This window comes from Takifugu flavidus, chromosome 21 (assembly GCF_003711565.1).
Source record: "Takifugu flavidus isolate HTHZ2018 chromosome 21, ASM371156v2, whole genome shotgun sequence".
Lineage (NCBI taxonomy): Eukaryota > Metazoa > Chordata > Actinopteri > Tetraodontiformes > Tetraodontidae > Takifugu > Takifugu flavidus.
The window spans coordinates 10,575,554-10,598,211 of NC_079540.1; the positions used below are offsets into that span (position 1 = coordinate 10,575,554).

Genomic DNA, 22,658 nt, shown 5'->3' on the forward strand with positions numbered 1-22,658 from the left:
AAGAGGAGAGGAGGAAAGGAGAGGACAAGAGGAGGAAAGGAGAGGATAAGAGAGGAGAGGAGGAAAGGAGAGGACAAGAGAGGAGGGAAGAGGAGAGGAGGAAAGGAGAGGACAAGAGAGGAGGGGAGAGGACAAGAGAGGAGGGGAGGAGAGGAACAATTTAACTGGGCTTCATTGTTTTTCACTCGATTAATGAAGAAACATGAGTGAAGCTTTTCCACGTGAGTGTTTCGAGGCCTGAGAGCAACGATCAACAGAGACAAGTTTCAATGACCAAAGTTCCCACAGTAACGAGGGGAACTTTCACGTTCACGTCCAGTCAGAGGAGGAAGATGTCGACGCGTTCGAGCAGCAGAAATGCTCTGAACGGCAACATCAAAGGATTAAAGAAAACACCCAACGAAGGGATTCCCGAGCACGAGGCCACGGCGTGCACGTGGTCGGCTGATTTATCGATTATTGCTGAAGATGATGATGAAGAGGACGACGGCTGACTGTGAAGCCTGTAAACACTGAGCGAGCACGCACACACCTGTGGAAATAACGACAACATTTAACCCAAACAGCTTTATTTCAGACAGCAAGATCCAGGTCTTTGTCCTACGTAGGTTACAGTGCATAAGGCTGCTGGGAATGCTGGGAAGAGCTGGTTAACAGCTGAAAACCATCCGGAACGCCGAACATTTCACCAAAAAAGCAGCATTTACCATGCAGGCGCGACATTAGAGCTAGAGTTCCTTTTTTGTGAGTTTGACAAGCTGTAAACTGAAAAACAAGTTAAAAGGTTTGAATCCTTCCCGGTTTATCTCCCAGGTTTCCAGTCAAGGACCAAATACAGAGCAACAGAAAAGGCTGGAGCGGGTCACGAGGACAGCGAACCAGGAAGCCACGGAGAGGAAAGTCTAATCAGTCCTGCTGAGAGGTTCTCGCCTGTCGGAGTGAGGTCAGCAGGAGGGGCAGCAGGTTCAGAGCCGGCCGCTGCTCTTGAAGCCCGAGCGCCACCAGAGTCTTGGCCAGGAGCGAAGTGACCCCGGACAGGATGGGGGGCTGACTTGGCATCATCTGGAAGACACCAAGGACCTGCTGCTGATTATCTGCTTCAGCTGGGACTGAAGGTAGCAGTCACACCTACCGACGGCCTTCACGACCTGATTAGAACTCATTTGTCTCCTTAACCGCTTGGTCCCTTTTCGGGGGGGTGGTGAGGGGACACACAGGCGGGGGCAGCTCCACCCCTGGATGTCGTTCATCACGGGGCTCTTTGGGAGCATTTGTGGGTTCGGTACCTTGCTGATTATAACTAAAATTGGTAGATAAGGAGATAAATGCTCACCACTGTTAGCAACAGTAGCATCGCATATGCTATATTGAAGGAAAGTGCTACTCCAACTTGGGTGACTGATTTAGTACCGGTACCAGAACCTTTGAAGACTCTGCTAAAGACCCTGGAGTCTTTGGGGTTCTACTGTAACTGAGGCCAAGGTCAAACTGGCTGGCAGTTCCATTCAGGGCTGGGACTGTTACAGGCACTGCACGGACCACCAAGATGGTGCACCTGGAGAGGCGGTGCTTCGTTCCCAGAAAGAGGAGCAGAAGGATGGATCATCTGCCCACATCTCTCTGAGAAAATCCATGAGTGCTCAAGTTCTTCTGTTTAATTAACTAAACAAAAACAACATAATCCTGGACACGGAACACCAAACCAGCCCCTCATGCTTTTAGAAATCTGGCATTTAATTAACCAGGTTGGACTCAAATAACCTCAAGAGAAGCCTGGATGGTGCTGAAGGGGGTACTGGGGGGGTACTGGGGGGGTACTGGAGGGGGGTACTGGAGGGGTACTGGAGGGGGGCTCTGACTCAGTCTTTAAGGTTTAGAAGGCCTAAGCTAAAAAAAGGCTTTGGGGTAATTTTTCTGCTTGATGCAAGCATGTGCTCATGCATGTGCCCCTGTGGGGGCAGTAATAGTAGCACCACTGCTGTGTCAGAGGTCATTATAAAGTCCCCGTCCATCCTCTAAAACGGTCACCAACTCACCTTTTCAACTCTGTGACAGTGAATGAGTCCATCTTCTCCCAGGTAAAAGGTGGAGAAGGCGTCTGAGGTCCTACAGAACACAACACTAGTTAATGTTGTCCTCTGCTGTCAGCAGGACACGGACAGAACCACAGCCGACCGGAGGGCAGCACCAGCCAGGACATTAGAACCCTTTACTAACCAAGGTTGATTCTTATTAATAGTTAAAAATTAGAGCCGGAGATCTGAAGTGCACCTCTCAGGCTGAAGGAAGGAAAGTTGATGGAGGTTTATTGGCATGAACTGCAGGTTGTCTCCAGTCTTACAAGCTCCAAACGGACTAAACTAGCTCTGCAGAAGCCCAGCGTCCAGGTCTGGACAAACCAGGACGAACCAGGAAAACTGGTCTTCGAGGTTCACATGTTCTAACACATTTTAGGAGAAGCTGAGCTTCTTTGGCTGTTTGACAGACTCATCTATGCTCCTCCCCTCGCTCAGGCTCACGAGCAGTGGCTCCTTAACCCGTGGAAGAGTTTCGTAGCATTTGTGTAGCATTCATGTAGCATTTGTGAAGCCTTTGTGTAGCCACGTAGCATTTGTTTGGAAGACAAACACATGTCAAATCGCAGGTTGTGATGATGCTGCGCGATACCTGTACAGCTGAGATTTGTCCTTGTAGTAGAAGCGCAGCAGCACAGAGTGAAATGGAAGACCTTTGACCCTCCAGCGGGCCTTGATGGTCCCGTCCTCCATGTGCTTGGTGAGCTTCAGAACCTCCAACCGAACCTCAGCGTAATAACACAACGACAGAAGGCGCCAAAGGGAGAGGAAGAGCTGGTACCGCACACGTCCTCTGTGAAAACAGGCGGATTAGCCCCCGCCATAAAAACAGGCTCGCATCACCCCCCCCCACCCCCCCTTTACCTGGTCTTCATATTTAAGGGTCCATTGATGAATTCCAGATCTGCTGAATACATCGAGTAATCATGGTTCTTCTGGAAGAAACGCGGAAGCTGCAGAGAGAGCAGACAGAAAAGGGCTGAAAACTTTCTGAAATAAGTCACATTTGGGAGATTTGGGACCTGATTGTTCCCCTCCTCACACCCCCTTCTTCCCTTCACCTGAACTGGTCAGAAAGTGGAGCTCACATCTACATTCACGACACAGCTGCTCTTGTGGAGAACCTCAGTGATGCCCCCCTCCCCACTACACACGTTTATGGCTTTATAACCTCAAGGAGAAGATGAGCAGACTCCACTTCCAGAGGGAGCTCAGATCCTTGACCAGTCGGCTGTGACCAGCGCTCTTTACTGGGGGAGCAGCACTGGGCGGCAAGATAAGAGACGGAAAGACATGAAGAAGGCCAGCTGCAATCTGGAGAAGAGGACACCCTCCTGGAGAACACCCTCCTGGAGGACACCTTCCTGGAGGACACCCTCCTGGAGAACACCCTCCTGGAGGACACCCTCCTGGAGGACACCCTCCATCACCTCCACCCACCACCCACCCATCCACCACCCACCCATCCACCACCCACCCATGATGACAACAAGCAGCCATCCCAACTGGCCCAGTCCACTGCAGCAACGCCACCAAACCAATCCACATGTTGGCCTGGTATTTTAGACATCTTTGTTTATTTAAAAAGGACGCACATTCCAATGGAACTCAGTCACATGGCTATTTAGTGCTTGATTCACTTGTGATAAAAATGGTATATTTTGACAGTGTCCTTTCAATAACAATGAAAGCTGCAGCAGCGTTCTCATGCTCACTAAGCTGTGGCACCGTTATAAAGTCTATATTACCAGTGCTGACCTCTGTGTAAAGTATCACTACCTTTTTGCCTTTTGTACTTGTAACTCAAGGCCGGTAACTTCCTGTCACCAGCAGGTGGCGCTGTAAGTATGAGTCAATAGTGGAGCATCCATCTGTTCATTGTTTCAAAAATAATAATCATTTTAAAAACTTGACTCCAACTCAGGGGCAAAAAATAGGGTCGGGATTATCAGTGTGTGTAATAAATGCATGAGTTTCACTGCTAATGACTGAAAAGAATCAACTTTTGCGGGCGATATTCTCGTGATATTCTCTTAGTGAGATGGAGATAGTATAGAAACACCTATAGAAACATAGGAGACACTCCTGATAGCCATTCTTACCTCCGTCCTCAGTCTTTCGTACATCAGGGCCAGTTTCTCCTCCCGTTTACCATCTTCTTCTAAGTCGCTCTGAACAGTCTCCGTATGGCTACACAAAGCTGCTCTAGACTGTTGAGGAACAGCTAAATGCTTGTTCTCCGCTCCGGTTTGCGTACCGGTTCTCCGGCTCAGTGCAGGCTCTCTGCCCAAGCAATGAAAGCAGTAAAAGTGGGAACCACTGGTGAAAGGAGCAGGACAGCTCTCTCCTTCAAACAGGCTTCTGAAGCAACTGTGTTGTCTCTTGATAGCACCAACGCTGATATCATCTGGTCTCCTGCCGTCCACTGTGGTCAGTGGAAAGCAGAACTCGGAGGAGACGGGGACCCCGAGGAGATCCCCAAGTTTCCCATCCCAGCACACCGGGATCTCCAACACTGTCTGTAGACTGTCCACTTCACCTTGGGGCACTAGTTCACACAGACTGATGGAGTCCTCCCAATGGCCCGTCCCCTCGCAATGAGGTCGTACGGCAGGATGAAGCGGGTGGGACAGCGGCAGCTGCTTAGTGTTGTGGTATCTCAGGCTGTTTGGTGGCGCCACGGCCCACGATGCACAAACCATGGCACGTGTCTCATAGATCAACTGCCAGTTAAATGCCTGCAGAGGAAATGAATGAAAAGCCCCTTGACAATTAAAAATGATTAAGAATAAACACATTCACAATACATGAACTTTATCGCATCACTTTATTGGCATGTCCCACCCTCATCCTCATCTTGTGGGTACTGTACAATTGCGAATTCAATTTGTGTTAAGGAGATTACATCCGCATCAAAATCTATCATCCATCTAACCGTGTTGCTCAATTAGCATCAATAATTTAGCAAATGAGCTTTCTGTCTACAAAGGAGTTTGCAGTACTCGGATTGGGGTGGAGTCAGGTCACCGTTAGGTGACGAGTTGCAATTTTTCACGTTGTTGTTGGGCCACATGGGTTGACCTTTTACACCACACCACGGCAATCCACAAACAAGTTAGCCAGCGAGGTAGCAGCCAAGAGCAGCGACGGACAGGCTAATGCATCAATACTGTTTGTGTGTTATGCTTCTGAAGCACCGTGAGCCACCATTAGCGCTCTGTTAATGGTTCAAGAGGGGTGTCAAGGAAGCATCCATGTTGTTGGAAAAACCACCATCCAACAGAGGTGGAGGCTGAGGCACTTCCTATCACCCACATACTAGCAGTCCTCCACTCTTTCTGCCAACAATCCGAAAGTTCACATCGTTTCATGAGACCTGGTGATTCACCACCATGTGACCCAGGAGACAAAGGGGAAGCACCCACACTGTGAACGACCCTGCCAACGTCCCTGCCAACGACTCTCAGATGACCACCCACATCACTAGCATGGTCCACAAGGGCTGTATGTTCCAGCTCTGCCCTCAGCGAGCTTAGAACTGGAGAGAAGCCGAAACACTACGATGGATAACTACGACCTGGATGATTGAGAATCCTCACAGATATCAAAGAGGAGCTTTTCCTTGCCATTGTTGCTTGTTGGGTCAGGGCCGGGGACAATTTTGATGCTCACTCTGCTAACTTGCTCTAGGGCAATATGCAGGGGTCCAGAAGTGAACAGGCCCTCTGTAAAGAGTGGATGTGTGTCCCATGGAGGGGACCAACTGTTCGGAGACTGCTGCCTCTCTACTGGTCCAAATGAGCTAGCTTCCAGTGACTCCCTGCAGCTTAAATCAGGAATGAGCAGCCAATGATAGCTATCTTGCTATTATGGTGAAGAGTTACGGAAAGGTTCCCAAATAAAATACTGGAAAACCGTCCAGTTGACCCTTGGTTAGACGTTAATGGACTCCTCTGAGCTGGAGGAATGAGGATCTACATGAGTCAGTCAGGCTGAATAGAGAAGGCTCTCACTTCCCCTGATGGTGTCTTGCTTTCCTTTAAGTTGCATCTAGTCTTCAACAACAGAGCAGCTTCATCTGATAAACAACCACCAGCTTTCATTAAAAAGATAAAACCAGTTTGATGTTGGAGGGGGAAAAAACAGACCGTTTGCACTCACCTGGCTCAGAATCCAGCTCTTAGTTTTGACTGATTGCCTTCTGGCAGGGCAGCAAACAGACGTCACCCTGAAGGTGAAGCCCCACCTGCTCACAGCCATTCACCACAGGGGTCAGGGGTCAAGGCACCCCGGTCACCAGCAGACCATCACCTAAAATAAGGACAGGACATGAACAAAGTCAGCAAAGTTTCATGTTTAACAGTTCAGCGTGTGTTGAAGCACCAACAGCGACTGGTGAGACCTGTCCATGCAGTGGCGGGAGACAGACAGTGAGAGAGAGACAGCAAGAGAGTGAGACAGGCAAGAGAAAGGGGGAGATAGCGGAAGACAGGTCGGCAGAGATAGAGGTAGACAGGTAAGCTGAGAGAGAGAGAGGAAGTGAGATAGGGAAGGAGATTGTCAGACAGGTAGGCGGAGACAGTGAGAGAGAAAGATAAGCAAAGACAGGGACAGACAGACAATCTTACTGATGTGCATGATTTAGCTGCTGTGCTACACTATGCTAAGTGCCACTTTAGCCCAACATTGAGCCATTTCACGGAGGCCGATGATTTAGAATCACTAAAATCATTTCTGCAGCAGTTACAGATTTGTTACTCATCTGCATTCGTGACCGTAATTCTGTAGTCGTGTTGGCATTATTTCAACTCGAGACAGTTACACTGGTGTATTCAGCTGTCAGTTTATACCTTGGCTTCGCCGACAGCCTGAATCCCAAATGTAAACCAGCCTCATTGAACTCGCACTAACCTCAAAGACGATGCGGATCCTTGTCTCAGGTCAGCTGTGGTGGTCGGTAAAGTGGTCTTCGCGTGGTAAAGATGGTCTCCTGAGATGAACTCACAGCTCTCGCCTCAGCAGATCACTAAAACGCAACGTGGAACGCGCCAGTAATGACAATATTTACAATACTAATAAAACTAGTAATAATTATTTTCGTCCTCGTCGTCCTTCTCCTCCGCCTGCCGTTACTTCTTCTTCGTTGGTGCTTAGAGCCGCAGGCTGGGACGCAGCAGCGCCACGACCTGGCCTGGAGTGGTACCGCTGCCGTTGACGCAACACTTATAGTTCTATTGATCAGCTTGTAACTGGGAATTGAGCAAATAATTCCATCCCACCTCACACAAATGTTGATTTTAAGGAGAGGTTTACCCTGGACTGCCTAACCCAGACCTGTCTCAAGTTAACCTTCAAACCAAGTCTGAGCCCTCAAACAAGAAGGAGTTTGGAGGATCTGACAAAATTTCACTTAATTTTTGAGGGTTAGATTCGGTAGAAGCGTTGCTAGTTGCAGATTATGGACTATCGATTGGGTAGTCAAGGTGCTTCAAGAGTGCTCCGAGTTGTCTTAATTTAGCAAAGGTTGTTGCTGGGTAGAGATCTGAATCCTCAAAGGACCGTGTGTTGAATATTGCTGAATTCACCTGATTAACAGCGTCCAGGATTCGCTGGCAGGGTTCTGAAAGTTTTATGACAACTCAGAAGATGAGAAAATCCTAAGGACAAGCCGACAGAACGGCATAGGTTCTATAAGGCGATATCTTTTTGATCAAAGCACCCTGGCTTTCAGCCTTGGAAGATCCAAAAGCCATCACATTCTTCCAGTGTTGGCATTATCTTTTCACCTTTGGGAAGGTCGGAAATCCCATTTAAGTGGGCCAGAGTGCCCAGTAAGAGATTTGTTTTGCTGAAGTCCTCTCGTCTTCATCTTTAAAAAGTCAGCTGGACGTTCCTGTGGTTTCTTGAAGACATTACCCTCAAGAGGCTTTTCTCCTCTGACTGACTGGTGGGAACCCTGATGGTTTTGGTTTGGTCATCGGTGGTCATTGGCATTATTGAAGGGGTGCACTGTTAGGTGGGAGTGATTGTGAAACATTCTGTCATCCTCTCTGTTCGGTGATGGACTTTATAAAAGATGCTTGTTTTACTCTTTCTGGTGTGGGGGTGCTGCAGGTCCTCCGGTCCAGGTTCAGCAACATCATTGGCCCAAAGAATGAGGTCGGACTACCTGAAGATCCTGGATGACCAGGTTCCTCCATCAGTGGAGGTCTTCTTCCCTGATGATACAGGCAAGATGACAATTCCAGGATTCCTGGGCTCAGATAGTGAGAGGGGTTCAGGGATGATGAGACATCATTTCAGAGGGATGGGCCACCAGAGTCCAGACCTCACCGAGCTTCTCAACAGCCTGCCATGATATCTTCTCTTTATTGTTCTGTGTTTCCAGTGTGTGGAATGGTTTGGGCCTCTTCAGGAGGAGTTCGTAGAGACTTTATTGCTTCTCTACATTACAGAAACATGTTTTCCTTCCATGGAGGCAGCTGTAGTTCTGGTCTGCATATGTGCATGAGACAAGATTCCTTCTGCCGTAGTTGGACTGTAGTTTATACATGTTAGCAATGATGCACACCATCATAAATAACTATACAATAACTAAACACAGCCGGCCTCTGGTCATGAACTGCTGAGGTACAACACAAACCAGATCCAAGTTGTTTCTTACAGACGTTTATTGTTGAAATCGAAGGAACAAGTCACATGAAAGCAGAGGATGTGCTCACATCAAAGAACTCAGACGGTGTGAGCATTCTTTCAAAAAGAAACAACAACAAAAATCAACAACTACACACCAAACACCCGCGTAGCTGCCGTCTGCAAACAGGAACGTCAACTGTGGTGAGGCGCAAGAGCGTCCCCCACCAGCAAGATGGCTGACCTCACTGTCCACCTCACAGACAGACCTGATCCCCCGCAACGGATTCAGAAGAGGTTGCTAAGGTGGATCAAAAGTAATAAACGTACAGCAATTAAGCTCACCTGAGTAGCACCTGAACCGGCTGGCCCCATCTTCTGTGGTCCAGACGGCACAAGATGAAGCCCACATGGAGACTCTACTGGCTACCAAAAGGTTCAGGACAGCCAGCAAATGAGAAAGAAAAAGGGAAAAGGACAACAAAACAGAAGAGCAGTATAGGATGGAAAATAAACAGGTCAACGAAATGATGGAAGGAAATGAGGATAATAATGGGGGGAAAGGTGTTTTTCTGCAGTTTATCGTTATCCTACAGCGTCTGTTCGGGGGAAAAAAGCAATCCCAGCTGCTCGTTGTGGTGGCAGATACTTTAATGGGTGTCCAGAGGGGCAAGCAGGCAGGTAAAAGCGAGGACTCAAAGAGAATCTCAGTGTCCATTGTTTTTAACAGCAGCTCCAACACGTCTTCTCCATCTCTGAGACTAAATCATTGAGGTATTACTGCCCAGTCTTCAGTGCAAGGACCTAGTGAACTTCATCAGAAGAGTCAAATTAGAACAATGAGAGGGGGACGAACCGAAAGGAATGGGTGAGCAGAAATATGAAGAAAAGGGAGAAGACAGAGAGAGACGTCATTCAGAAAGCTGCTGTGACCAGACAAACCAAGCAGGCAGGAGGACGAAGACCGGCTCCGTCACTCTCACGAGGGGCTGACGTTCTTCTTGAGGCCGTGACGGCAGCTGGAACCAGTGATCACAACCAGTTCTGGCTTCACTCGCCGTCAGTGGGAACACAACTGACAACAACCACTATGACTGACACCAAGAGCAGTCAGACAGTCTACAGCAGGGATGGACAGCCCAGTCCTAGGGGGGCCGTGATCCAGCTGGGTTTTCCTCTGGCTTTTGTCTACCCTGGAGCTGGCCTTCGTAGGACTGGCCTGTCCAGCTCTGGTCTACAGGAAGTGCAGCGTGTAATCGGACAGCTGCCTTTTTGTTTACAGAAGTCGGAGCCTGAAACCTTTGGGCTCTGCATCATTTACCACATCTGCTAATGAAGAAGGTTCCAGCCAAACTTCTGAGATCTACCAATACAAAAGCAGGCTGGTTCTGCTGGTGCAGGTCTGGGCCGCCAGGGGCCCCTTACTTAAGTCTCTACAGCCCCCTTCTGGTAGGTTCCTGAAGATTATGGTCTGGACCAACTGATGGGCTACCAACTACTCCACAAATACAGAAGTAGTGATGTGATAGCTTTGTGTTCTAATGGAATCGGTTCTAGTCCCAGTCCAGTTTTCACCATGTGAGCAGATGAAGTGACAGAATATGAAATTGTGTTTATGTATTTGTCATAAACTGCCTTCGCTCCAGGAGGTTCTGGCTCCGAGTTCTGAAGCAACTTCAGACACTGACTTGTTCAGGACACTATAGCAATAAAAGCGGAGGGAAAGGCCGCGTTGTCCCCCGACAGGATATATAACAATAAAACCCAACTGAAAAGAGCAAAAATATTACCTGATCTGTTGAGGAAGAAGCTCTTAAACACCACAAAGTTATTTACCTGCCCAAAAGTAAGAGAGGGAGAAAATGAGGCTACTGATGATCATCCACTCATCCATCCATCCTCCATCCACTCATCCATCCATCCTCCATCCACTCATCCATCATCCACTCATCCATCATCCACTCATCCATCATCCACTCATCCATCCAACATCCACTCATCCATCCACTCATCCTCCATCCACTCATCCTCCATCCATCCACTCATCCATCATCATCCAACATCCACTCATTCATCCACTCATCTATCCATCATCCACTCATCATCCATCCTCCATCCACTCATCCATCATCCATCCATCATACATCATCCATCCATCATCTACTCATCCATCCACTCATCCATCCACTCATCCATCATCCACTCATCCATCCAACATCCACTCATCCATCATCCACCCATCATCCACTCATCCATCATCCATCATCCACCCACCATACATCATCCATCCATCATACATCCTCCATCCACTCATCCATCCATCATCCACTCATCCATCCATCATCCACTCATCCATCCACTCATCATCCATCCTCCATCCACTCATCCATCCATCCTCCATCCACTCATCCATCCATCATCCACTCATCATCCATCCATCATCAATCCAACATCCACTCATCTATTCAACATCCACTCATCCATCCACTCATCCTCCATCCACTCATCCATCATCCATCCATCATACATCCTCCATCCACTCATCCCTCCATCCACTCATCCCTCATCCATGCTTGTGTTATTGTTCTACACTGCTGTTGTGCATCTACACTGAGCAGCTCCCTCACACTGTGTCTGACCAGACTGTCCTGGGAGGTGTCTCCCCCAGGTGTAGCAGCCTGTAGTCAGTCAAAGTTGATACTAAAACACCAGCCCAAATCCATGACCAGCACTATGTGTCTGCTGGCAAAAGATGAAGGACCATGTCCTAAAACCGCTTGTCTGTCAGCCATCAGAGTCCTTTTGAAGAACACCCCCCCTCAATTAAAAATGGCCTTTTCAAAACTGTGCTGGTGGACAAATAGTACCTGAGGAACATTTTCAGTCAAATGGTAATGATTTGCTAGGAAGGATAGCAATTTAGGAGACGGCCGGTCATAAGCCATCAGAACTGGGTCCAGATTCTTGTCCTACAAAGAGAAAAGAGAAGCCATTGAAACACATGAAGGTATTATTATCCTCATCTTATCCAACTGTCTTTTCCTGCCGTTTGACCACGTACCTTAACTACATTTTTAAAGCCCAATACCCAGTTGTACACATACATGCATCACATTAGATTTTATCTAGATTTCATCATATTTGTGTGATGACGCATCATAACAGATGGGTTAGTAAGAACTTAACACTTTCCAAATGTGCTTGTTTTATCTACAGTAGCTGCTGGTAAAATAATTCCAAGCTGGGTGTGAAACCCAAGAACATGACCAATGCTGCACCAAAGCTAGAATTACTTCATCTACATCAACCACTATAGCAGGAAAGCCCAATTGTTCACCTGCAGCATGAAGTCAAAGAGCTCTAGTCCATAACCATGTCGCTGTAGGCTTTCCACAATGTAGAAATCCAGAACACAAAGGGGCTCCGCTTCAACGTGAACACTCTGGAGATCCTGAACACAAGACAGAGGGCATACTTCCAGAATTTCAAACAGAACATCTGAAAGCCAAACCACCACCCTGGGGACAAAGCAATAAGCGACGTGGTGACTCACAAGCAGGAACAACTTCTTGTATCCGATCTTGAGAAATCCTGTGACAACACCTCGTCCTCTGCATACAAGGCAAGAACAATTAATAGACCTGCCAGAAAACACTCAACAGAATAAAATACAGAGTGTATGTATCTATCCAGGCATCTATGCTTAGCAGATATACAGATGTAAACGCACAGACCCGTTGCTCTCGCCATCTTTTAGTAGATAAAGCTGGTGTCTCTGCGACTTCATCTTGGATGCACTTGTGACAGGTGCTGGAAGCTGCTGGGCCTGTGGAAGAACAACACTGCACCAACTTTCATTATTTCATTAACTTATTTTAACTCAGATCAAATCAAGAGAGCTTGCTCTTGAAAGCTGCGACCTCCTTCAGGACAGGTGGGACAAACTGGACAGATGGACAAACAGCAAAACGGAACATTTTAGCGACCAAGTCACCGAATTTCAGAGACTTCGTGGATCGACAGAACAACCAATCAAACATGTAAAGGCATAAATAAATAATCCAAATAAAAAGGAAAGATCCTATTAATACATCAGTACTTACAGAGCTAAGACTTTTATTTTGAAAAGTCCTGCACAGCAAATTACACAATTAGCAAAATGGGTTTAAATACCAATACTTAATGCTTGGATTTCAATTTCTAAATGAAAACATGTCCAGAAATAAATGTTATAACAACATCACAAAGAATTTGTTCAGGACATGACATAGTTCTGCACTAAAATTGACTCATTAGTCATGATCAACATCAATGATCAGCCAAAAACAGCAATACAAACATAATAAATCTACTGCGGTTGTCGCGGTTATGAACCCAATGACAGTGTGAGGCATCCCATTAGATCCGGAGCTGAGAATCAGTGTCATTAGAAAAGGGATTCCAACTATATTTACCCTCGCCGACGCCTTCCCGAGTTCATCAATAACTGTAGCACAACAAGCCTGAAGGTCGGGCCTGCAAACATAAACAGTGCAACAGTGCGACGCGAGTACGAATCCGGGTCCTTCCTTTGTCAGTCACTCTGTGGTAAAGCTGAGATGGACAAACTAACAGATCCAGCTTACCTCCCAGCAAATTTACCACCTGCCTCAAGCGTGTGGTCTAAGACGGAGATCCTCTCGGGGAACAGCTGGTTAATATCGAAGGGAAACTCCATCGTCTATCCTAATAAACTCCACCGCGTTAATAACCGACACAAAACGTTGCTCTTCTTCTATGAAAGCGTCATCCTCCTCTTCTTCTTCTTCGAAATAATCAGCTGGTGCAAACTCAAATGCGCGTCATCGCCACCTACTGGTCAGGAGGGCCCTCGTCACGCTGCTCCTAACGATAACTTTATTTAAACAACTGGACTCACAAAGTTTTATCCCGGCGCGCGGCTGCAAACTAAGTTGGCACAATACAATGGGGTAACACACGCACACACACACACACACACACACACACACGCACTACCCCCCCTCCCCAAACAAGCACACACATCTGGATGTCTCAATCAAGTTGTGTTTATTTCTATACCTCATCAAAATCACCCTAGATGAGCCAAGTGCTGCCCAGGAACCAACCCTCGGCTTACAAACGCAAGTCAATTACAGAGCAAGGAAAAGCTCGAACCATTTCAAAACATGTAAATCAACATAAGAGCAACATTAAAATAAAATGTCCTGGGCATCTCTCATATTTCCGCAGGTCGGGAGCAGCCGCAGCAGAAGCTCTGGCAGCACCACTTCTGCCTGGAGCAGGAAGGTGCTACAACTCTGACAGGTTCTGTTAGCAGTCACAGGTGAATGGAAGCCTGGAGAGATGTGGTGTGGTCCCACTTTCTCTTCCCAGTGAGGAGTCGTGCATTGTGAAGCTGCTGGAGACGATGGAGCCGGGTGGTTCTACTGTTCTTCAGAGCACATCTATTCAGAACCACGATGGGTTCTTATTACATCGTCAGATTCACGACATCCACATCACTTATTCCAACAAGTTAAATTGAAACCAGTACAAACAATTTTATTATTTTCTCGTGTTGCAACACAGAAGCCTGTGGAAGTCTGAAGCGGCGGTCCTCGGCTCCTCCAGTCCTCAGCTTACATTTGGGACTTTTGTCGTTTCCAGAATTTCTTGACTTCGCTGTGTCCCCACAGCGTCACCACCATGACCCTGTGAGCCGCGTCCTGCCACACCAGACAGCCCAAGCTCTGCAAAACATGGAACAACGGCTCTCAGAGAGCATTCAGCAGGAACTAGAGGAGGTTCCACACCGACATGCTGAATAGAACTATGAAAAGTCTAAAATGCTGCCGACCTTGGCTCTGTCTCTCAGCACCTCAAAGTCTGTTTGGGACAGGAACTGGTTATAGAGCACTCCTGGAGACAGGGACAGGAAGAGACACAGAAAGGACGAGCACAGAGCTGATTATCGCTGGGTTCAATGATACATCTTATTAACTTCATTGCTTCCTGTCAGGATGTGCTGAGGATGAGGGGAATTATGAGGTCCAATGGCTTATTTTGATTTATTTCTGCCCTTTTCAGAATGTTCACCACTTAGTGCTGCCTTTAAGGGGACCTGCTGGGATTCTGCGGATCTGGAGCTGGTTCGAGCGGTCAGGTCATGGATGATTATTACCTGTGGTCCCAGGGGTTCAGCTTGCTGTACAAGTGAAACTACGTTACCATTTCCAGCACTGACAGTTGGGGCTGATGTTTGTGAACCTCTAAACACACTCAGCCCACCAGGATCTGGCTGTGACTGGATGAAAAACCTGCTGCCTTACTGCCACCCAGGTGGTGGTGGGTTTCCTTGGGATTTCACTCATGCAGGGCACAAATAAAGCGGGATGGAGGCTTGCTCACCTTCTGTGAACTGCAGCCGATCTCGCTCCAGCTCCCACAGTCTGATTTGATCAGTTATTGTTGGAGGAAGAAACGGAGTCTGAATCGGAGACACGGAGAAGGGCCAAACACGTGTTATTATGCACCATATTAACCTCTTGTCATTATTACGGAACACTGATGGATCAAGGGTTAGCTCTGACCTGTCTGAGCATGACAGGATGAGCCCTCGTCCTCAGGAAGTGGATAATCTGACAGGAAAAAGACCATTACTACCTTCAGGGGGACGGATGGTAGCGATGCACAGACGCGCTCCATTTAAAAAGGTTGCATTTACACTCATGACATACACTCAAAACATCCTTGTATGTGACCCGGGACTGTACCTGCTGAGCAGTGATACCGTTGGCTATGGCCTGTTGTACTGACTCCCTGGTCACCTGGGCAACCACCACATTTGGGAAGCGATACAACATTTCACTGAACAAAGCAACCAAAGCAATCTGAAGTTCTGAATCTGTGGAAAACAGACACCCAAAACACAATTAATACACAATCATCCATCCATTGATGTGTACATACCAGTATATGTATATGTGTGCTTTTATTGTTAGATATATAAATGTGTGTGTGTGTTTGTACACATACACACACATATATCCCTACTAATCTCTCTAATATCTCTCTGATCATGGCTAGCTTGTCTGCAATAACATTTTGTGATGATCTGAAATGTTTCAGTGTGGTAAATGAGTTCCAACCCTGTCAAGAAGGGGTCAAATGCATCCGGTCAGCAGTCAAGATGAAACATGCAGCAGATATTAGAAGAGCGAGTGTCACATTTAAACCCACTGGTGTAAGCGTAGATGCGGTAGTTTGTTTCTACCACGATGAAGCCAGAGTCACCAGAACCAGGAGTTGAGGCCAAGCTGGCTGTGGGGGTGTGCAGGGAGCTGCTGGAGTCGCCTGTGGCTAGTGTGATGGCCAGTCTGGTGGGATAGTAGCGCCGAGACTTCCTCTGATGGGAAAATATTACAATGTCTAACACGAAGATGCAATATCAACGGCATATAAAGACTTACTCATCCATGACGGTGATAAAGCTTTGCTGCTGATCTACTCATGAACTCACACCTTTACTTATCCACTCACTGGGGTAGCTACTCTATGACCCCCCCCACCGTTCAAGACAAAGCTTTGATTTTTGTGTGTTGGTTCCACTAAAGTTGACCGGGGAATAGCTCACCTTTCTCTGAAAGACAAGTCCAAACTCCCGTAAGTGCTGCAGGAAGGTCAGCAATGAGTCGCTCATGCCCTCCACTGAATAATCCTGAAAGAGCAGAGGCCAAAACCTTCTCATTCTGCTTCTAGCATAGAGGAAACTAGCAAATGTGCACTTACTCTCCCAAGAGTAGAGAAACTAAGCTGGAACAGGAATGACAGGATCTCCACTAGATCCATTCCTCTAGACTGCAAGACAAGACAAGAAGATGGAGATCCCTATTTGAAAAGAGCAACAGGAGCCAGGGAGGATCTCTGAGAGCAAACCCAGAGCAAACTCCAGCTTTGAGCCCAAGTTCAAAACAGTGCATTTACACGGCCCGAGTATCCCGGTTTGACCGATCATATCCTGATTTCAGGACATGCTGGATTCATAAACATGGTTATTAAGCTACCTGGAGAATTCTGAAAATTTGTGTCTGACAGCTGCGACTGTCAGCAAACAGGACATTGGAGCGCTTTCTTCCTATAAGAAACAGGTTAAACCTGATTCCATGTTTGACGGTACCGGAATGCTGAGCCAAGTCGGTGCTAAACGGGCTGTTTTCCTATCACAGTCGTTTCTGCCGCCTTCTGTTGCTACAGGTGACCTGCTACAACTGGATGCTAATGTTTAAAAGAGCCCAACAGTGGTCTGATTCTGACAGAAACTGGAATTATCCTGCAAACAGGGAACTGATGAGCAGGTTTGAGCAATATCTCAAATATGATCGTTACCACGGAAACGCCCTGCTAGATGAAACATCCAGAACGAGATGATAAGAGTTGTCACTGCTGTACTTAAAAGCCGATGTTTGCTTGCGGTGTTATTGTATCAGAATGAATGACAATCAGTGAAGCATTGGAACGTCTCAGTTCAGTGAGGCGCTCAGATCCAGGGAAAGCTAAAACAGCTAAAACAGCTTCCTGAGCCATCCCTCAGGGGGCTTCTTTTAGCTTTTATTACCTTCTCCTGATGAAGTGGTAACCCGGTAACCTAAAGCTGTGCCGCTCCGCTCACATACCTGAGCAGTTTTCAGGTACTGGAGGGTGAAGTACCAGAGCTGAGAGGCCGTGTCCAACAGGAGGAACTGGAAACCAGCTGAGGTGATGTAAGGTGGCTCCCCGGCTTCACTACAACACAAGAGCACAGAGCACTGCGGCACACGCGAAGAGCCTGGACCAAACACATGCACGCGCGCAGATTTCCAAAGGGTTTGGTTTGTTAAATCTGTCACACAGACATCTGTGGGACAGGTTACTGGACTTCTGTGTGGATGTCTGGATGCTCTAATGAGCAGAACATACAGAGCAGATCTGACCTTCTACAGCCAGATGTAAGTCATGAAACAAAACTGACTGTTTACTGACTGTTATCATTTCAATTCAGCCCCCCTGCTGCTCTATTTTCACTGCTACCTAATTATTATTTACCTGCCTAATATCTAGTTGTATCCATTTCCCTCTTTTATGTCCGCAACTATTGTGGTGAAATGTCTTTTGACCACTGAAACCAGCCCCATGAGATCTTACAGAAGCAGTTTAATGTTGCAGGTTCAGCAACAGATCAAACATCTTTCCTGCACAACAAAGACAACAATATTTGTACCTTTTCATGAGGCCTGCGTGAACCAGCAGCTGCGCCAGGTCTTGACTGACGGCAGCGCAGGGTGAACCCACCATGAAATGCAGGATGACCTCCCAGCGCTCTGTGGCGTAACGGTCCAGGCTGCCGATGTCCCGGGCGTGGCGATCTGGACCCAGAGTGCCTCCTTCGTCGGCCCATGCTCTGCCCCTGTCATCAACACAGATGCCAACACAGCGTCGGCTCTCTGAGCAGCATTTCCATCTCAGAACTCTACTGCTGGCCTGAAATCGGACCAGTCTGACTACATCTGGATCCAAATGCACAACTGGTAAATAATGGGAGGAATTGCTTCTAAACTAAGAAAATGGTGGAAGAGTTACCCTCCAAGCAAGGCAATCTTTAGGTTATCTTTAAAGACTGGATTCAAAATGTATCCTTGTAGACCTCCTTGCAGATGCTGACTGTGCCAGAGGCGAAGTCCTGCCAGCACCGACACACATTCATCATGATCCCTGCAAGACACAACCAAAAAGCTTTGGCTCTTTCCTTTTTCCTTGTGACGGGAGCAGCAGAAATGTATAGTGTCCCTTACAGGCTTGTGTGCACTGAGAAACAGAAATAGGTTACAGATCTGGCCGTTCTTACAAAGGTGTCCGTTTAGGTGGAACAGGATTTGGAAAAATTCCTATTCAGCCAAGTCAGGAGGGTTAGGGTTAGAAAATAAAGAAAATAATTTGCTTTATTGAAAGTTCTCTCTCTCTGAGGCATTTCCCTCACTTTTATTAGGTTAATACTGAACGTGTTATAACCCTAAACGATGCCTCTCTGTGCATAATGAGTAGAAAGAAACTGTTTTATGACACCTTGAACACACATAGCAGATGACGCTAACACTGGTGTGGTTCTGTCTCATGTGATACAAGTGCAGAGCTTCTACTACTACAACTACTAAGATTTTTGTTATTATCATTATTAGTGTTATTATTATTCATATTATTACTATAACAGTAGTGATAACTATTATTTTATCTGGTGTATTTCTTTTAGAATGTTGTCATCAGGAAAGCCCTGCCTGATAAAAGCTAGTCTGCTAAAGCTTAAAATAACAGATTTGATTTTTAAATGGATAATATTTGTGAGCATTGTCTGAACTTGCAAATAACATAATAAAAGGGCAAATAAACTACATAATTACCAACTACCATTACGTATTTATAGCAGGATAAACAGAATTAGCTTCTATCAAAAACAATGACTGAACATCTTTCCAATCTTTCAATTTTATGCTGATATCAATTGTCTCCATTTTCCACATGAATGATAACTCACTTCTGATTGTCTTTGTTGACCCATAATGACACGGCTGCCTGGGGGAGCGGCTGGTCGAGGAACAGCATTCGCATCACAAAGTTCTTTGCCAGAGACGGCAGTTCTCTGCAGAGAATTAAAGATCCAGAAACGGCTTAACATTGACAAAAGCTCTCACCACACGACTGCATGCATGTGCCTTGGCCTTGATACCTGTAAACAGCCAGACATGTTGCTGGATGGTTGTAGAGTCTGTCCAAAATGTCAGGACTCAACTCTTTGAGGTATTGATGCAGATTCTTGCACTGCAGTTGAACATGCAGCTTCATTACCAACCCTAAAAATGACCAGGTTAGGGTGCATTTTCAGAACAAAATTCAGATTTACTCAGATGTACAGGGTAAACATTCCAGGGTACCTTGGTAACTACAGTGAGAGCTGTTGGGTTATGGGGCTGGGCCTGGATTCATCTGATTAGCAGGACCTGGGATGGGCTGTGGGTCAGAGCACATTAACAAACATGAATCCATTAAGTTTTAAAGGGATTTATCCACACCTCTGAGGTTGGGCAATAGCCGTGCAGTTAAGGTTGAGGGTAGTCAGTAGATACCAGCTGAACAATATAAAGACACACAAGGTTATTCTATACATCATGTGGTTTCAAGATCACACCTTGGTCTTGATCCTTAGAAGATCAACGATCCCTTCTTCATCATCACTGCTCTCTTTTAATCTTATTTCTTGTCATATTTCCCTTTAAACTTTACCCTCTCCCCCCACGCCTGTTTGTTCCACTGGAACTAGCACTTTTAGCTTTTCTATCAAAACCTACTGAACAGCAAACAGTAAATCAATATAGTCATTTGGCAACTCGTAAATAGCCGTTTAAGAAGAGACTGTAGAAAAATGTGACACCTGTTCTTTCTGTCAAACACAAATAAGACTTTAGCAGCAACATTTACATTGTGTAGTTTATCAAAACACTACCAGCCAACGCAGCGTGCGGGGGACCAAACGTATATATTTAGTTGTTGGGATGTGCTAAATAATACTACGAACAGGTGTATTAAAAGAATTCATGATTTACCGTAAAAAACGAAAAACATTTTCAAATTTTGAGCCTCAATTTTACATATGATAAACTGCTTGTACAAGTTTATCAGCGGCGCATCCTTTTCTTTGGCAGCTATGTCATGTGACCCACGATCCGCTCTCTGATTGGTCCTGTTCTTCTTCACTTCTTCTGCAAAGTCTTCAGAAAACAGTGACAGGAACCACCACCACCTGCTGGTCATTAGTATGTACTGAGTAACTTTTGCTGACGTTCTGGATTCTGGTGGAAAGAGGACTTTTGGTCTTCCAAAGATCAGAGCACACTTTTGATTGTAATTTTATTTGTTAGGTTTTGCAGAATGTTTTATCTATCAGACTTTATGAAGATGCTTTTTTCCAAATAGAAGAAAAAAGTGATCTTTTAGTTTTGGACTAAAAAATTCCTTCAATCAAAAGGAAGTCCAGCAGCCTATAATGTAAATGTTTGAATAATTGTCCACCCTGAATGTGAAATATACATATTTTTTTAAACTGCTTCAGCTGTAGCTCTGATCTGGATTACTTTATTGTTTTAGGTCACTGTGGCCTCGTAGTTTAGAGTCACGATGGCTCTGTTTTTTTTGAAGAATGAGATATTTTTGTTCAATTCACTGGTAGAACCTTGACACTAAATCCACCAATCTCCATTAAAGATATGAGAAGAAGACATCGCGTTCTTGGGTGACCACTGAGCTTGATTAACTGTTCAGTTGTGTGTGTAGGTTCGTGAGTAATCGCTGCTCTAAATTCTTGTTAAAATCACTACTAAACAATGTTAAACTCATAGATCATTGATGACTCGTAGTGCGGTCACTCCATTTTATTAAATTACAAGGCTGAAGCAGATATAGACGTACAGCTGGAAGTGCTTGAGCTCTTGGTAGAGTCCACGGCCTTCACCATCATGTGACCTTTCTGAAATAAAGAACAATACAAGTTACATCTCCTCAGCCTTTTTTCACAACACTTCAAACCCAAACAAGGAAGCCAGAGAAGGAAAGAAACAGATTAAAAAGAAACAGCCCACATTCAGCACCTTTCATAACCTGCTTGAACTTATTTCTTTGTCCCTTTCAGGGTCACACGGAGGGTGCACATACGGGCGAAGGCAGGGCCTTGTGGGAGCATTTGTGGGTTTGGTACCTCCTCGCTCAAGGGCACCATTCCCCATCACCAGAACACCTTTCACGTTTTGTCCTCACCGGGGCTTGAACCGAGATCCCTCCCCTTCTCAGTCCAGTCCCAGACAGACTGAGCTACCCCCGGCCCAGGCATCAACGTGGCCCCCAGTAGCACCACAGCGAACCCTTGTGTTTGGTTCCATCAGGATCTGTCTTTGGACACCCATTCAGCACCTTTTGAGCTCCACCAGAAACGGTCCTCAGAGCCCCTACATCTGCTCGGATGCTGACGAGAACCAGGAAGCGAGATCTCATTAGTCCAGTTCTCTATTTTGGTTCCCTATTGGCCCTTCACCCTTCTCATCTAAATCATCTCTTAATTCCTCATTTTTCTAACATCTATTGCACCTCTGTCCATCCCAGTGTACATAAAGGTGACCGAGAACTGAGCTGAGGTGGAGGTCGGTCCTGTGTGTCTGTGCTTGTCACATCCGGAAGCAGCAGCTGGGATGGAATCCTGATGTGCGCTCCTCTGTCATTGTTGCGTTTCCAACAACAACTCTTCACTATAAACCAGTCCAAGACCGTGATGTTACTGGTTTCCTTCTGTCTGTGATAGGATCAAACACAGTTGTGTCTGTCAGTATCCGAACTAGAGCTTCGGGAAGTGGGCAGAGAAGCAGGTCTGACAGCGGATCTCCAGCCCCGACACGCAGCAGCTGTTGCGCAAAAAGAGCGTGTGGAGGCGGAACAGCTTTCCCGCATTCCTGTGGCAGCTCCAGCCCTCCAGCTCTGGCCCAGTTTGAATACCAGCAGCTCCATTGGTCCTGGCGCCGTGACGCTTCTCCGTCTTCGGCTTCTCTTCCCAGATCTGCTCTCCTGAGCTGAAGGCTGGCTGACAGGGAGGATCCCGGAAGGCTGGCATTTTCTGAGCAGGGCCACAGAGGCGACATCCGCAAGTCCAGCACAGACCCGCAAAAATGACGCAGGTAAGAAACCATCCCTAATCCGCTGCTAAAAGAAGAAGAAGCCCGCAGCTGAGAGTCCAGCTCGACTTCCTCAATCTGCTGTGGCTTTTTGGAACTTTGAAGCACTCAGATTGATGAGATTTCTTCAGGGTTCATTAGAACTTCAGAGCAGTTTTTCTTCTCCTCAAATCCGGATCTATCTATCTATCTATCTATCTATCTATCT

At 46.5% G+C, this 22,658-nt stretch overlaps 3 protein-coding genes and 1 long non-coding RNA gene across 13 annotated transcripts in view; all 4 read right to left on the minus strand.

Moving 5' to 3' along the window:
• Positions 1-13,507, minus strand: part of atat1 (alpha tubulin acetyltransferase 1) — a 38,582-nt gene extending 25,075 nt beyond the window's left edge. The window contains exons 1-7 of one of the 8 annotated variants that reach the window (XR_008947832.1): positions 13,334-13,507; positions 13,163-13,223; positions 12,443-12,534; positions 12,262-12,319; positions 12,046-12,159; positions 10,988-11,677; positions 8,729-10,721 (exon numbers count right to left, since the gene is read on the minus strand). Coding sequence is in view for 3 of the 8 variants with exons in the window: in XM_057019972.1 (XP_056875952.1) it covers positions 10,401-10,544; positions 11,576-11,677; positions 12,046-12,319; positions 12,443-12,534; positions 13,163-13,223; positions 13,334-13,425 (765 nt within the window). In the remaining 5 variants the exon portion in view is untranslated. Of the gene's footprint in view, positions 1-8,728; positions 10,722-10,987; positions 11,678-12,045; positions 12,320-12,442; positions 12,535-13,162; positions 13,224-13,333 lie in introns of those variants that run through there. The other 7 variants (XR_008947829.1, XR_008947830.1, XM_057019975.1 and 4 more) reach the window with 7 other exon arrangements.
• c21h6orf136 (chromosome 21 C6orf136 homolog) lies at positions 553-7,237 on the minus strand. 2 transcript variants are annotated; one of them, XM_057019969.1, is made up of 7 exons: positions 6,987-7,237; positions 6,237-6,386; positions 4,178-4,813; positions 2,940-3,028; positions 2,668-2,868; positions 2,037-2,106; positions 553-1,062 (listed from the first exon to the last, which is right to left on the minus strand). In XM_057019969.1, the coding sequence occupies exons 2-7, from the start codon at positions 6,333-6,335 to the stop codon at positions 907-909; spliced, it is 1,251 nt and encodes a 416-aa protein (XP_056875949.1). In that variant the 5' UTR covers positions 6,336-6,386; positions 6,987-7,237; the 3' UTR covers positions 553-906. The 2 variants fall into 2 exon arrangements, with proteins under 2 accessions (XP_056875949.1, XP_056875948.1); XM_057019968.1 differs by having other exon boundaries at positions 553-1,080.
• A 251-nt stretch (positions 13,508-13,758) lies between the features above and the next one.
• On the minus strand, positions 13,759-20,478 carry gtf2h4 (general transcription factor IIH, polypeptide 4). 2 transcript variants are annotated; one of them, XM_057020946.1, is made up of 15 exons: positions 20,339-20,478; positions 19,670-19,745; positions 19,465-19,588; positions 19,273-19,377; positions 18,324-18,455; positions 17,965-18,150; positions 17,381-17,489; positions 16,497-16,565; positions 16,342-16,425; positions 15,948-16,113; positions 15,482-15,612; positions 15,299-15,346; positions 15,117-15,195; positions 14,566-14,627; positions 13,759-14,458 (listed from the first exon to the last, which is right to left on the minus strand). In XM_057020946.1, exons 3-15 carry the CDS (start codon positions 19,578-19,580, stop codon positions 14,348-14,350), a joined length of 1,398 nt encoding a protein of 465 aa, XP_056876926.1. In that variant the 5' UTR covers positions 19,581-19,588; positions 19,670-19,745; positions 20,339-20,478; the 3' UTR covers positions 13,759-14,347. The 2 variants fall into 2 exon arrangements, with proteins under 2 accessions (XP_056876926.1, XP_056876927.1); XM_057020947.1 differs by lacking the exon at positions 20,339-20,478 and adding an exon at positions 19,924-20,317.
• A 670-nt stretch (positions 20,479-21,148) lies between these two features.
• LOC130518501 (uncharacterized) lies at positions 21,149-22,099 on the minus strand. The gene is made up of 2 exons (XR_008948057.1): positions 21,380-22,099; positions 21,149-21,258 (listed from the first exon to the last, which is right to left on the minus strand). It is a non-coding gene; the product is annotated as an uncharacterized LOC130518501 (long non-coding RNA).
• Between the last annotated feature and the right edge of the window lie 559 nt (positions 22,100-22,658).

Excerpts from the sequence above, each read along its gene's own strand:
- gtf2h4 (XM_057020946.1), bottom strand. The coding sequence starts at position 19,580 with ATGAAGCTGCATGTTCAACTGCAGTGCAAGAATCTGCATCAATACCTC. Across the intron at positions 17,490-17,964 it reads CACGCAGGCCTCATGAAAAG|TGAAGCCGGGGAGCCACCTT; the intron begins GTACAAATATTG and ends CTTGTGTTGTAG. Across the intron at positions 15,196-15,298 it reads ATCCTGTCATGCTCAGACAG|ACTCCGTTTCTTCCTCCAAC; the intron begins GTCAGAGCTAAC and ends TCTCCGATTCAG.
- c21h6orf136 (XM_057019968.1), bottom strand. The coding sequence starts at position 6,335 with ATGGCTGTGAGCAGGTGGGGCTTCACCTTCAGGGTGACGTCTGTTTGC. Across the intron at positions 4,814-6,236 it reads AGAGCTGGATTCTGAGCCAG|GCATTTAACTGGCAGTTGAT; the intron begins GTGAGTGCAAAC and ends TTTCCTCTGCAG. Across the intron at positions 3,029-4,177 it reads ACGAAAGACTGAGGACGGAG|CTTCCGCGTTTCTTCCAGAA; the intron begins GTAAGAATGGCT and ends CTCTCTCTGCAG.